This window comes from Typopeltis vanoorti, chromosome 17 (genome assembly GCF_054136105.1).
Source record: "Typopeltis vanoorti isolate ZY-2024b chromosome 17, IOZ_Tvanoo_1.0, whole genome shotgun sequence".
Classification (NCBI taxonomy): Eukaryota; Metazoa; Arthropoda; class Arachnida; order Uropygi; family Thelyphonidae; genus Typopeltis; species Typopeltis vanoorti.
The window spans coordinates 38,117,198-38,133,716 of NC_143565.1; the positions used below are offsets into that span (position 1 = coordinate 38,117,198).

General features: G+C 33.8%; 1 protein-coding gene across 1 annotated transcript in view; it reads right to left on the reverse strand.

The window, feature by feature from the left end:
* Nucleotides 1–16,519, reverse strand: part of LOC150097301 (uncharacterized) — a 178,898-nt gene that overhangs the window by 24,012 nt on the left and 138,367 nt on the right. The window contains exons 9-10 of the mRNA XM_090407640.1: nt 13,392–13,537; nt 7,322–7,528 (exon numbers count right to left, since the gene is read on the reverse strand). Coding sequence (XP_090263766.1) covers nt 7,322–7,528; nt 13,392–13,537 — 353 coding nt within the window. The remainder of the gene's footprint in view (nt 1–7,321; nt 7,529–13,391; nt 13,538–16,519) is intronic.

The following is a 16,519-nucleotide window of genomic DNA, read 5'->3' on the forward strand; positions in this document are numbered from 1 at the left end:
TACAGATGCAGAAGAGGTTGTTCAGTTAATGAGTATCCCTTTCGTTAAAAACTATCAACCTGGTGAATGCAACATTGAGCTCACTTTTACCTCTTCACTAGATAAAGAAACACAGGTGTGTGATGCCGAGGTATTAGAGCTGTTGCACAAATTTAATAAGAATTCAGCAATATGGACTGATGGAATAGCAGCAAGCGTGCTAAAAGAGTGTTCAGCTGAACTGGCCATTCCTTTGACCAGGATGTTTAATATGAATCTCAGAACAGGGAAGATTCCACAGGAATGTATGGTTAATTCCATTTCATAAGGGAGGTGCAAAGACTGATGTATCCAACTATCGACCAATTAGTATCTCAGGAGTGGTGGTGAAGATTTTGGAAAAATTGGTTAGGGCCCGCATTCAGAAATGGGTTGACAGTGAATCTCTGCTTTGCAATGAAAAACATGGGTTTACTAAGGGAAAGTCATGTTTTAGCAACTTGCTAACATTCTATAACAATGTTACCATTGAACTAGACAAGGGGAATGGATACATTTGGATTTTATACACCATGATACTTTTGGATTTTGCTAAGGCTTTTGACAGAATACAGCATGGAAGACTGTTGCATAAATTGGAGAATATGGGTTTGGGTTATACAATATTAGAATGGATAAGAGGATGGCTGACTGACAGATATCAAAAAGTGGTATATGGGGGGGGGGTCAGAGTCTGCAAGGTTTAAGCCCATTAATACAAGAAGACTTTAGGCGGGCTAAAGGCTGATCCCATTATCAAGGTACTTTAATCGAGTCAGCACCCACAGAACACAAGAGATGGGCATCTCTGTTGCACTGTTTTGTAGATGGTGCTTCTTTAAAAGAGTCATATCTGGTGCCTCCCCAGCATGATTGGGTAAGGGATGGCACCAGACTCCTCCCTGGGTTCAAGTATATTGACCTTATCAGGACGAGGATCAATGCCCTGCCTACTCGAGCCCACACAGCTCGATGGGGTAGTGATGACTCCAACTATAGGGCTGGCTGCCACTACAGTGAGACAATGTCTCATATAGCCCAGTGTTGCTTCCGCACCCATGGGGGGGTCCGCGTGAGGAGACATTATGCCGTGGTCTCCATTCTGAACAACCGCTTTAAGAACAAAGGTTGGGAGACTGTGGTGGAACCACATTATAGGATCTCTGCGGGTTTGCGTAAGCCAGACTTAGTGATTAAAAGAGGTGGTGATGTTTGTGTAGTTGATGCCCAGGTGGTGGGAACAGGGTGCCCTATAGCCATAATAAAGTAAATTATTATAAAAATAACCCAGATCTAGTTAGTAAGATACGGGAGGAGCATGGGGAAACTCCGAGGTTTACCAGCGCCACCATCTCTTTACATGGTGTATGGAGTGCAGATAGTTATAAGGATTTAAAACAGCTTGGGCTTATGTAAAAGGATATAAAGGTTCTTTCCTTGAGGGCCCTACAGGGCACACTGGTGGCATGCCATTGCCACCAGAGAATGACTACTATGATAACTCGAACAGCATAGGGTGAAACACTTGTAAAGGCTTAGGCCTATATCAAGTCTGGACGAAATGTCTGGATGTGATGTAAGGGTAGTACTGCCCACAAACAGTACAAAAAAAAAGTGGTGTACCACAAGGATCAGTGCTTGGTCCACTGTTATTCAATCTGTACATTAATGATATTGGGAAGGATTTGACAAGCGACATACAGTTATTTGCTGATGATGCAAAGATATGTAGGGTAATCGGGAATGCAGCTGACATGCAGTCTTTACAGAATGATTTGAATAGACTGGAATTGTGGACATGGGTAAATGGGTGTCAGTTCAACATCGGTAAATGTAAAGTCATTCACTTCAGCATGATTAGATATCCAATGTCGTATTATATTGGTGGGATTAGACTAGAAGAAACTGATGAGGCTAAGGATCTTGGAGTATTAATAGATAGAAAATTGAAGTTGAGGGGCCATGTGGCAAAGATTGCAAATAACTCAAAAGATAATTGCAATGCTGAAATGAACGTTCACATGTAAAGATAAGGATGTTATTTTGCCTCTTTATAAGACCTCACTGGGACAATTGTGCGCATGTCTGGTTTCTGTTGCAATTCTGATATATTGGAGAGAGTACAAAGGAGAGTGTTAAAAATGATATCAGGATTGTGGAATACTGATTATGAAGATAGATTGAGAATTTGTAGACTGCAGACACTAGCAAATAGGAGAAAGAGGGATGATATGATTGAGACTTACAAACTTCTGAAAGGGTCATACAGGATTTCAAATGATGGAATTTTTCAATTTATAGAGGGTGGGGAAAGGACGAGAGGGCATCCTTGGAAGCTGAGAATGAAGGCCACCAGAAGGGTGTGAGGGCTAGATTTTTCTCTCAGAGGGTGGTGCATGGCTGGAATGAATTGCCTTTGGATGTTGTGAGTGCAAGCAGTGTGAATGAATTCAAGAATAAGTATGATAGCTGGTGTGTATGTGTGTGTGTAGTATGTGGCCTTCCTCGGTGAGTCTCTGACTCCCTGGAGGTCTCTCTTAATAATAATATTATTATTAATTAAGAAATCACAGAGGTTATTACATTTTCAAAACTGGTGCAGTGAAAAGAACACAAGACACTAACACTGTTGGGGGAAAAGAGTATCCCATGAAGAGATCTTGAGTACAAAATTAGACTTGCAACAATGTTACTTGTAACAATCTTACAAGTCTCATTTTGTATTCCTGATGATGTCTCTGTAACTTAGATGAATATTGGAAGTATTACATACTATTTTTAATAGTTTCCTAGTGCTGTTTCACTCCATTGAACTTTTATTATGAGAGGTATGATAGATTGTGTGGAGCGATTTTGTCATTTATAATAATATGAGAATAATGAATTCAATGTTTAAACACAAGGAAATACATAAATATACTTGGTCAGCCAGAGGATACAAATCAGTAATTGACTACGTTATCACAAATTTTAAATTAGCAGAGTTAATTTTAGACGTAAGAGCATATCGAGGCTTTGAATTAAACTCTGATCATTATATGGTATCAGCAAAAATTCGTTTTAAACCAAAGTGGCTAAAAACACATAGAATTGAAAATTCTTACCAGCCAAGCTACAAAATTTCTTCATTACAGGATCCTGTAATGAAGATACTTAAAAACAGAAACCACACATGAATCAAGTGACATAGAAGATGAATGGGAAAATTTGAAACAAATTCTCACAAAAGCAGCAACAGAAACCTTAGGAATAAAGCACAAATGGATTAGAAAAAGAGGACTACGAGACTGGAACAAAGAAATAGAAAATATAATAAAAACCAAAACACAGTTACCAGAAATGGCTAAATTCCAAAACAATAGAAGCAGAAATAGAGTATAAAAGAAATAGTGCAATTGCAAAACGAGAAGTAAGGAAAAAACATAGAGAAAGATGGAACAATTTCATAACAGAACTAGAAAAGGATTTATTTAAGCCACAACCCAAAACCTATAAAGTAATAAAATACATGAATAAAGAAATAAAAGAAAAGATAAAAATACAAACAATAGATTTAGAAAAATGGGTGACCTATTTCCAAAATCTCTGGACAGATGAGAACAATGAATTAAAATTTTATAAGACAAAGAATGACCTAATAGAAAATATCACAATGTTAGAACTGAAAAATAGGAAAACGCCAGGAGAAGACAATATAAATATAGAACTATACAAAAATGCAGGTGAAAAATTTAATGAAAGACTTTTGAAATTTTTTAATATGGTTTGGATGTCCGGAAAAACCCTAACTCTTGGAAAAAAGCACTGGTCATCCCAATCTATAAAAAAGGAAATAAAGACAATTGCAATAATTATAGGGGAATTAGCCTGCTGAATACAGGATATAAAATATATGCAGGAATATTAAAAGAGAAACTAAACAGCATTGTAGAAAACAAATTACTAGAAGAACAAAATGGCATCCGAAAAGGCCGATCCTGCATAGATCCAATTTTTACTTTAAAATTATTAATAGAAAAGAGAAGAGAATTTCAAAAAGAAACACATGTGGCATTTATTGATTATGAAAAAGCTTTTGACAAAATTAGTCGACAAAAATTGTTTAAAATATTAACCAATTTAAACATACCAAACCAACTTTTACAATCTATTCAAGAAATATATACAGGAAATAAAATAGCAGTTAAATTAGAACACACCTCAGAATGGAAAGATATATCAAGAGGAGTACAACAAGGATGTACCCTCTCACCTCTGCTTTTCAATATATATATAAATGGAATATTAACAATCTGGAAACAGCATAACCCATTTGGTATACAAATGACCCCGCAAATGAAGATAGATACACTACTATTTGCAGATGATTAAATAGTATTAGCTACATCAGAAGATGACTTACAAAGATCATTAAAATCATTAAATGATATCTCAAAGCAATATAATATGACAATATCCAAAGAAAAAACAAAAATAATGGCATTCAAAGGAGAAAACCCAATAAGAAGTAAAATAGTGATAGATAATAAAATACTAGAACAAGTAAACACTTTCAGATACTTGGGATGTGATCTATCATACGAAGAAGAAAAAGACAGACACTAAAATATCAAACTTTGTCAAAAGTAAATGGCATAATAAATAGTATATTTAAGCCATCCCTGGTACAAAAACACACTAGAATCAGACTATATGTCTTGTCAAAACCAACTCTACTATACGGAAGCGAAACATGGACCATGAAAAGGAAAGATGAAAAACGAATTCAAACAGCAGAAATGAAGTTCCTCAGAAAAACAGCTGGATATACCAAGTGGGACCACAAAACAAAGGAAGAAATCTTACAATCCCTAAAAATCAAACCACTTAATTACTACATAAGACAGTATAAACAAAAATGGCTAGAACATTTAAATCGAATGGACAACAGCAGACTACCAAAAATATTATACAGATACAAAATAAGTGGAAAAAGAAGAATCGGAAGAGCAAGAAAGAGATGGCATGAGACCGGAACAGGCCACATGGCCTATATTCCATGTTAGGAAGAAGAAGAAGAAGCTAAGATTAGTGACTCCTTAGCATAGAATACATGATGAGATATGCACCTTTGGTGGGAAAAAAAAAATTGGATTTCTTTTCCTGTTAACATTTAGCAAATTTCTTCAAGAATAAGAATTTTTTTAACCAAAGATGAGTTAAATGGTCCTATATGCCCCCCCCCCCCAACCCAAAGAAAAAAAAAAACCAGCCTGAAAATATAAGGTACATAATGGGCATGTTTAATCTAAGTGATAAGTAAGACATGAATTAGTGAATTTGAACACTGGGGAAAAGGCAAAATTCAATAGCCTTTGATATTGCCTGAGACATGGGGATAACTAAGTAACCAATCAGAAGACTGAACAGAGGATATGTTAGATTAGAGTAGTGTTGTCAATTATAGGACTATTATAGGTCTACCTAAAAAATTTAAAACTCAGCTGCAACTGATTAGATTAACGTTGAGGCTAGCAATGCTCCAGAGTGTGAGTCAGTTACATGTTATTCTTCAGCTAATTTGCTATTTGGAAGACAAGTTATCTATTTCAATAGGTAAAACTAAAGTTTTCAAGGTAGAGGGAGAAATGGGAGAAATTTTCAACTGCACTCAGATGACTGACTTTCAGATCTAAAAGGCTTGGAAAACATTTTTCTTGCATCCTTGAGATTCAAACTGCGATCTTTCCAACCATAAAACATTTGTGCTTTTAAATGCAAATACAAAAATACAGGTATGTGATATGTGACTGTTACTGAAAGGAATGTGATCACAAACTAAGATTTAATATGTAATAAATTTAGATTACGTTTTCACAACTTTTTGAAATTTTAGTTTTATCAAAGCCATGTAAGCATATTCTAGTAGCAAGGCTTATACGTTGGTTAGACATAACTGGTAATTAGTTTACGGAATTACAACGCAAATAAAGTATATTAATTAAAGGTAACTTTAATGAATCACTTCTATATTTCAGCAACGTCACATTGCCATCTTCAGGAACATAAAGATATGGTATGTGCACGCAGGCACTAACACAAAGCAAATGAGGAAGAAAGCAAGAAACTAATATTGTTCCTAAAGTCCTAATGGTGCCCTCTTGCAGGCTAATTTGGTAGTCTTGGCTGTTGGGCTGAAGTTCTCATAATGTAAGTCTCCCAAATTTGGGGTAGTTTCATGCACCCAAATTTGTTGAGGTTAGGAACGTTTTTTAGAGCTGCTGAAGATTCTTTGAATAATCTTTCATATCCATAATGTAAGTCTCCCAAATTTGGGAGACTTACATTATGAGAACTTCAGCCCAACAGCCAAGACTACCAAATTAACCCGCAAGAGGGCACCATTAGGACTTTAGGAACAATATTAGTTTCTTGCTTTCTTCCTCATTTGCTTTGTGTTAGTGCCTGCGTGCACATACCATATCTTTATGTTCCTGAAGATGGCAATGTGACGTTGCCGAAATATAGAAGTGATTCATTAAAGTTACCTTTAATTAATATACTTTATTTGCATTGTAATTCCGTAAACTAATTACCAGTTATGTAAGCATATTGTCTTCCATTACAATGCTTATGTCTACTGTGCCACCATTTCAGCAAAATATACAAGGCTTTGATAGGGGGGGGATTGGAAAGTTCTGATAAACACCTAGAACAAAAATGATATTAAAGCATGTCATAACCACAAGCAAGAACATACTAGTAGCAGAGTTATGAAGGTAACTTATGTTCTTTATCCTCATATGTTCTTTCTTGTGGTTATATCAGTTGCTTTAATATCATTTTTATTCTATGTGTTATCAGAACTGTCCAGACCCCCCGCCTCTTATAGTAGTCAGAGTTTTAATAAGGAAAAGGAAGATATTAATTCTCCGATCCGAAATTAATACAATACTAGTTAATGTCACACTGCACACACACACGCGCGCGCGTGCAAAATGGTGAATAAAAAGTGTGGTGAGTGGGTCAAAGCTTAGATAAGCTGGGAGCTTCGTTCTAGAAACCATATGTGGTTTTCATGTTATTTCAGGATCTCTAATAAACAGATGGGAGCAGTACATTGCAATAAATCAACAATCAATAAATTATATTAAAATGATTTCATATTTCTAAAGACTTATGACAAAATACTTTTCTTTATTAAACATTCATTTGATATTCTATTTATTTATTTATAATACAGCTGCAGTTCACAGATAACATATATACAACAATTGGTAACTTGATCAGCTTTTAAACTATTCATAAACATTTTACTATTTACGATCTCATCATATTTTTCCTAGCAATTCTGAAAAGATGAATACAACCAGAAGTAAGTCCTATCAATATAAAATCTGTACCAGTAGTTACTGTTGTAAGATGACTACAATGCAGTATGCCAAAAGGAGTTTCTCTATGCCAGTCCCATATTACCAACTTACTCATGTGAGTTGTAATGAAATAGTTCTTGCAAAAAGTAGCATATATTCTGTATAATAAAAATAGACTGTATTTAAAATATATATATATATATATATATTTGATAAGCAAAGAACAATTTATTAGGAATAATTTAATGAAACACATCCCTTGTATGTATCATTACTATCCAATAATCTTCACAGAGTACAAAGACTCATTGCAGGAAGACTACACTAACCATTATGCACAATTCCGGTCAAACCTCTCCTTAAATTCATTTAATAGTATACATTTAACAAGCTATTGACTGATACCTTTCTCACACACCTAATTGATATCAACCATTCTAACACCACTGAATAATACTCTTAAGGAGACATATATACAATATATGTCTCCTTACAGACTTCCAAAAAAAGATTCAACAGTGTTGTTCTACATAAATTTATTATATTTACAAACTCATTTTAAGTTTAAAATGATTTTTTCATGTCCAATGTAGCACTAAAACAGTTCATATTAAGATTAACAACAAATCACTAAAGACCACATGCCATACTTTATCTTCCCAAAGACATGAAAATGTATTTCAAGTTCTATCCCTATCTGTTTATTCTCCTAACTTTAGGAATGCAATGTAACATTGCCAAACTGTATTTCTAAGGTTAGGACTGATTTCAGACCAAGTTTCATCACTGCTGATTTCTCTCTCTTTGATCTGGCCACTGTTTCCTTAACTTATCACATCCCCTACTGTATAATTCCACACTTTTGTTCTGTGACAATTGTACCTGCCTAGCATCCCCTCCCCCACATGATCACACACCCTAATTAGTGGCATCATGGTGACGTCTTCAATTATCATTATGAGATATTTATTTACTTCAACACACACCTGGCGTATTGCTTCAACTACGCATGCTGCATAAAACAGTTATCCCTAAGTAGCTCAGGAAATTCAATCTCATTACTCACACATTATTTTCTATTTAATTTTAAGTTAACATGATAATTAATGGAAAAAAAGGAAAAGTTGTTCCTTGTTGGAGATCTAAACAGCAGAGTAAGAAATGATTACCAGACATATAGAAATATTTTGATAAAATTTGGAGAGAAGCACAAAGCCAATAATAATGGTAAATGTCTATTGGATTTCTATCCAAAACGTATTAGTTATACTAACACCATGTTCTAACATAAAAATGTGCACAAATTCACATGGAGAGAAGATGCAAGAAATAAGAAAAGTTATAGCTGATAGTGATGTTTTCCCGCTGGTTCAGGACATGAAAAAATAGAGAGAAATTGAAATAGGAAGTGATCACGATTTAGTTTTAAGCAGGATAAAACTGATATTGATAAGAAGAGTGTGTAAGAAAGTTTTAAAATGAATGAAAGTTGAGCAGTGTTTAGAGGTGAACTGTAGACTCAAATACACAAAAATGATTGAGGAAAAAATGAAAGAGTTTGAAAACAAGAACTAAACCTTGGAAATTCAGTGGTAAACCCTAAAAAAAGCTGATTCAGTCAGAGATGCATGTGGTGAGGTTGTCTGTGAGAATCAAAAATCAGAACTCCATGGTGGACTCAGGAAGTTAAAGAGGTAGTCAAGGAAAAGAAGAAAGCATATCAAAAGTTCCTGGCAAATAAGTCAGTTTGTGCTTTTAGAAAATACAGAGAAAAATGTAAGAAAGTAAAGTAAGATGTAAAACTAGATAAAAAAGTCATGGAAGAATTTCATAAGAACAGAGAAAATAAATATCAGGAAGGTGGCAAAATATTATGGAATGCCATTGATAAAAAAACAACAACTTAGAAATGGAGGAAAGAGTACTGTAAAAGGAATCAGAGATCATAAAGGTGATACGAAAACTGAAGATAAAGATATTCTAGATGTCTGGAGTAATTACTTTGAAAGACTGCTAAATGAAACAAGCAATGTCAGCACAGTGGTAGAAAACTCCTAACAGGAATGCAGTTAGGAATACATATCCACACTTGAAGTAGAAAAAAAAAAAAGTAATCAAAAGCTGAAATCTAAAAAGGCAGCTGCAGTATATGAAATTTGACTAGAAATGCTCAAATAAGGAGATGTAAAAGTTTACAGCGGCTGCATTGCTTAATTCAGAAGGCATGGTCAGAGGGTCAAATTCCAGATGATTGGACCAGAGCTCTCATATCCATCTACAAAAAAGGGAAATAAACCTGAATGTGAGAATCACAGAGGTATTTCTCTAGTGAGTGTTCCTAAGATTTATGCAAGCATATTTGAGAAACGGCTAAGAAAAATTGTGGAAGGGAAGCTCAGTGAAGAACCAGATGGATCCAGGCTAGAGGTTGTCAGGATCAGATTTTCACTTTAAGACAAACTGTTTGAGAAATCTTGGGAATATAACAAAGATTTGTATTTGAGTTTTGGTGATCTGAAAAAGGCATATGACAAGGTGCCAAGAGAAAAGCTCTTCAAAATGCTACAGTTATATGGTGTCGATGGGACATAATATTGAGCGCACATAGCCTCTATTTAACCTGTAGGTCAGCAGTTAGAATTGAAGGAGATTCAGGAAGATGGTGTGATGATTGGACCAGATGTGTGACAAGAATGCACATTATCTCCATTGTTGTGCACATTTGTACAGGATTTGTTCAGCAGTATACCATCTGCATATAGAAAAGTGGTATTAAATCTGATATCAAAATTGGTGATGTTAATCTCAGCTGTTTACTATATGCAGATGGTGTTATACTCCTGAAAAAATCCTGTACAAATGTGCACAATTCCCTGACTAAACTGAATAATTGTTGTAATAAATTTGGTATGGAAATCAGCAACAAAAAGGACAAAGACAATGAAAACAGGCAGAAACATTGAAAACATCAACTGTATCCTGAATACTGAACCTATAGAACATTTCAGCTATTTAGGCATAATGTTTAGTGAAGATGGTGAATTAAATATGGAAACAGACAATAAAATAAGTAAAGCTGGTATGATAGGAAGTCAGCTGAATAAATTTATATAGAATAAGAAGAAAATTAGTCAAAACACTAAATTAGCTGTATTAGACAGTGTTCAAACCAATTCTAATTTATGGATCTAAGAGCTGGGTTAGAACTAAAGCACTTGATCAAAGACGGCAGACCACAGATATGAGTTCTGTGAAAGATTAGTGGTGTGAATGAACAGATAGCATCAATGGCAGTATTGCATTAAAAAAAAGAAGGATATTAGGAAAGAACCTGACAATGTTAGCATTCAGTAATGCATTAGCTTAACTAATCTCAGATGGTGTGGTCACTTAAACAGAACGGTTGAGGAAAGATTAGCAAAAAGTGTTCTCTGCCAGGTTGGTAGGAAAAAGACCCAGAGGAAGCTCAAGATGTATATGGATTGATCAATAAAAAGTGCATTAAAAGACAGAAATATAAGATCTAATAATGTTGGAGTCTTGACAACAGATTAATTTGCAGGAAAATTGTTGATTGGAATTTTGTAGTACTATCATAATTATCCTGTACATCTGTTGAGGGTACAGATCAGGAATTTGATGATGATAATGCCACACCACAGGCTGTAGTCTAATTCCCCCCTGCACTTGTGTGTTAGAGATTTTTTTTTTTTTAAACACAATATTTTGCAACATAAAACTTAATTATTGAATTAAAAAAACATTGATTCATTCATACCAGTTAAGTTTTTTTATTCATGGTTGTATGTTGTGGTCTCAGTCAGTCAGCAACCTACTGTAGAAGAATACATAACTTGATTGCCTCACTTCTGTGGTCCAGCATTTCATACTCATAATGAAATTTATAACAGTTGTAAAATCACGTGATCACAAAGTGTGTGTACGGGAGAGAGAAATCTACTGTAACTAAAATAATTCATGCTGGAATGGTGGCATTTGTCTGCCATCTCATGACAAATTCCTGCCTGCTATCCAAGCACTACTTCTCTAGCAAGTTTACAAAAGAAGGCCAACATAAAAACTCTGCAAAAAAATCGCTTCCCATATTTAAATAGCTCTAGTCAAAAATCTCTACTTTGCACTAGAGCTATATTGCAGATCACAATATCTGTTAAACAAAAAAAAAAAAAAAAAAAGAAAAACTATCAACAAGTTCAAATCAAACTTTTAAAAAAAGGACCATATGCAGAAAACTTTCTTCTTTACAAATGACAGTCAAGCTGTCCTATCCCTTGCTAAAAGGCAAATATTGAAGAATTTCTGCCTTTTCATATCTCTCTTTCACACACATCCTGATAGCACCATGCTTACTCAAAAAAAAAGAAAAAAAAAAGAAGCTAATCACATTGGTTTTCTCCTTCAACTTTTGTACAGATAATCAAGAAAAATCACTTCCCATTAAAACATGAACAGCCACTTATTAAAATGTTGTGTACACTTACCAGTGAGACGAACTGTGTGCACATGTAGAAGGGGGGGGTTGTGATGTTTGCCTTACTAGAGATATCTTGCAGCATCTGTACTTATAAGTGCTGTATCAAAAAATATTCCATTGACTTAGTCAATTACAAATTATTGGTGAGTTTCTTTTGGAAAAGATATTACCGAGTGTGACATTTTTCAAGTTCATGACAATTGTACCATTTTAATCAACCTAGTAAGTAAAAATTGCCCTCAGAAGGGATCGCTTTCTTATTAGAAGAAAAAAAAAAAAGAATATTTCAGGATTTTCAACTATGAACTGATTGAAAATAAAATAAAGAAACATAGTGAACAGGGCACTAGACATGCGAGAACCATTCTTGTCATGTGTATTCCAAATTGGAATGAACTTATAAACAAGCAAGCACATCCATTGCATTCCCTAAATGGGTGGGATTGGCTGGCCTGGTTGATTCAGATATGCACTCAATCAACCAGGCCAGCCAGGTTTGAGTAAGTCAGAAATTCTATGTGAAATAGCCAAACAGCTTTGGGCATCCTGTCCATTAGGAATACATTTGCTTATGTCCAGACACATCCCCCCCCCCTCACCTTTTTTTTTAAATTTAATTTTTATTTATTTATTTTTTTTAATGAGAAACGCACCCACAAAAGATTGTAAGCCTTGTATATCATAGACAGACTACAAATAAGATAATATCATGACTCCCACTACGCCAACTCAGAGAAACCACAGGAAGAGTTTGCTATAATGAATTTCCTTTAAAATGACTAATCAAGAGGATTTGGTATAGCGAGATTTGGAACTAATCAGACTGGTGGTCTCAAAGGTGACAGAAATAACACAGTAAAAATTAACTATTACTGAGCCTAACTCATATTTTATTACAGCCACTCAGAATAAAATCAAAATGAAAACATTTATCTCTCAGAAATAAACCAACTTGATATATAAAAATATCAAGCATCAAATATCAACTCACCGTGTAAGCCTATAAGAAAAGTGCCTGTAAACTTTTATGAACTTCGAATGAATTTCTTTTGGCGTTATACCTTCTTTTACAAAGAATTTTATAACCACACAATATTCAATTTTATCCATTTCAAGGGATACAGACAACACTTTTGCTTCAGACAGCTGTATAAAAAAACTACTTGACAGAATGACTTGCAATTTCACATGGATGCTTATGACAGATGTACCAACTTAGAAAAAAAAATCTTGCCATTAGTGTTGCCATCTATGCTCGAGGCTGAGAACTTTTCAGACCGCCCTCATCCTAGTGGTGGTTTGTTTGACGGTAGATGGTGTTGGTGTAGTTGTGGTTCGTTGTAGTTGGTGGAGACAGAAAGCTGTAGAGCAGGTGCCCTCCCTCAATGAGTCTTTGGACTCCCTGTATTTGTCATGCAATAATAATAATAAAATAACCAAAAAAAAGTCTTGGCAAATGAAATAAAAAAATTAAAAAAAAAAATACTTTTTATATGTCACTTTTTTAGAGAATAATAATACATTACCTCTTATGATCTTCTCTAGTACAATCTCGACAAAGTTCTTTATATTCTTGAACAGTTTCGGAAAGACGTGTTACAGGATTGACAGACAAAAGTTTGCAACAGATAGATGTATCAGAACTATCTGTAATCATAAGAAATAACATGCCCTGAAGAAATAAAAATTTAATATATTAACCACATACTTCTGCTTGGATTGCATTAGATAAATAATTTAATATTTATCATCTTCAGTTAATGAAATTGCATTGAACTCCTGTTCTGCATATTTTAGATATTGAAATATATATAATTTACCAACATCAAAAAATAATAAAATACTATTATAATAATTCCTGCAGAAATACAGTAAATCATACAGTACGAAACTCTAGCAGAAATAAAATGTAATAAATGGAATGCCATAACAGAGCTACAGCAAGAACTTTTTTTTTTGAAAACAAAGCAAAATATTATTGGCTAATAAAGAAAAAAAAAAACACTAAATATGTATATAATAAGATGGTGATCTAGTATAATCAATTCAAAAACAATATGTAAACATCAAATGCAAACTCAATAATAACACATGAGCAAGTTAAATTATTAAGTTTTAAAAGCTAAAATAAAATATTAAAATGCTTGCACTTATTCTATAACTACTGCAAAAAAGGTTGCGGGTATATATTTTGAATTCTTCACATTAGGTAAAACATAATGCTGTCTAATTGTGACTCTACTGTACCCAATTTTTGAAAATAAACATTTTCTAGTAAACATCAAATTTAGCAATTACAGGTAGTTCCCAAATTTACAAGCTAAGTTATTCCAGGTGCACAATTGTAAAGTGGGAAATTATTTCTCATAGATGTAATGTTAAAAACAGGGGTTATGTTCTCCACAATGAAATTAAACCATCATCATCAAATTCCAAACATGTACCCTCAAGGGGTGTACAGGATATGATAGTATTACATGAAACACTTATATCATTACTAACTTCTTATCTACAATTTTCCTATAAATCAATCTGTTACTTGTCAAGACTTCAACATTATCAGATCTTATATTTCTATTTTCTAAGGCACTGTTTACTGTATCAATCCACCTATATCTTGGTCTTCCTATGGATCATTTTCCTGCCAACATGGCAGAGAACACTTGTTTTGCTAATCTTTCCTTTCCCATTCTGTTTAAGTGACCTGAGATTAGCTCTGCTAACACATTCCTGGATGATAACAATGTCAAGTTCTTTCCTAAGGCCCTTTTTTAACATGATATTGCCACTGATGCCATCTGTTCACGTTTCTAATCTTTCTCAGGACTCTCGTATCTGTGGTCTCTAGTCTTTGGTCAAGTGTTTTATTTCAAACCCAGCTCTCGGATCCATAAGTTAAAACTGGTTTGAACACTGTCTTGTATACAGCTAATTTAGTGTTTTAAGTAATTTCTCTCTTATTCCATATAAATTAATTCAGTTGACTTCCTACCACCGGCTTTGTTGATTCTGTTGTCTATTTCTATATTTAAGTAGCTAAAATGTTTTACTCTTCTATAGGTTCCCCATTCACAATGCAGTTGATATTTTCAATGCTTCTGCCTATTTTTATTGTCTTTGTCTTGTTATTGCTGACCTTCATACCAAATCTGATACAATAGTTATCCAATTTAGTCAGGTAATCTTGCAGACTTGTACTGATTTAAGTATAAGTATAGCATTATCTGCATAAAATAAAGAGCTGAGATTAACATCTCCAATTTTTTTGATATCAGGTTTAATACCACTCTCCTTCATCATGTGATCCATATAGATAATAAATAACAGAGGGGATAATGTGCATCCTTGTCTGACACCAAATTTGACATAAAACCATCTTTCTGTACTTTCTTCAATTCTAACTGCTGACTTACAACTCAAATAAAGACTAAGTATTGCTTCATATAATGCTCCACTAACACCATATAATTGTAGTGATTGTAATTTTGAATAGCTTTTCTCTTGGCCTTGTCATATGCCTTTTCCAGATCTACAAAACTTAAATACAGATCTTTATTATATTCCTATGATTTCTCAACTATTTGTAGTAAAGTGAAAATCTGATCCAGATAGCTTCTATCGGGCTCGAATCCAGCTTGTTCTTCACCAAGCTTCCCCCCCCCCTTCCACAATCCTTCTGAACTGTTTCTCAAGTATACTTGCATAAATCTTACAATGAACACTCAGTAGAGAAATACCTCTGTAATTCTTACATTCAGTTTTATTTTCTTTTTTGTATATGGGTGTATGAAAGTTCTACGCAGAACCAGTGCTAGGGTCTTTACTGCTGGCATGCAATTTCTATCTAAGTGCCCCTGTAACAATCCGGGCATGTGTGGTTCTTTTACGATAATAAAAATTTAAATCATTTGAAATTTCTAAAATAAATTTTGACAGAACAGCCATACGTTGGTTCACTAAATATAACGAACTGGGGGTGTTAACTAGGCAGGATAATCATTAAAAACCAGAATATTCAAAAAATTCTCAAAAGTTAAAGCAAATTTTGATAAAGCCACTTCACTTTAATCGTTGAATATAATGATACAGACATTATAGCCTTCTCACCGACCCGAATCACTAACAAAATCAAAATGAATTTTAATTCAAGTTAAAATTTATTTGAACAAAAGTTTAAAAAATTATTGCATTTTATTAAATTCTTAGTAACTTGTAAAAATTTTTTAATAATTTTTATAAGTGGAACTATCTTTTAGGAAAATAAAAGAAATTCAAGATAGATAAGAAAATAAAAGAATTCAGAAATAATTAGAATTTTTTAATATAAGTATTCAAAAAATAACATCTTTACAGAATAACAGAAAATAAATTAAATAACATAAATATACTTGAATTTTTTTTTTATTAAAATTTTAGGATTTTTGATTTTATATTCACAAAATTAGAAATAATGGTCTTAACGTCTAATTCTGCACATATATCATTTTCAATAGCTATTAACGCCAAACTAACAAGTCTTTTTTGTGACATACTTGTTCTTAAGTAGGTTTTAATCAATTTCAACTTGGAAAAGGAATGTTCACCGCTCGCTACACTAATAGGTAAAGTTAATAGTGTTCTTAAAGCAATTGAAAAGTTAGTGAAAGATAAATTA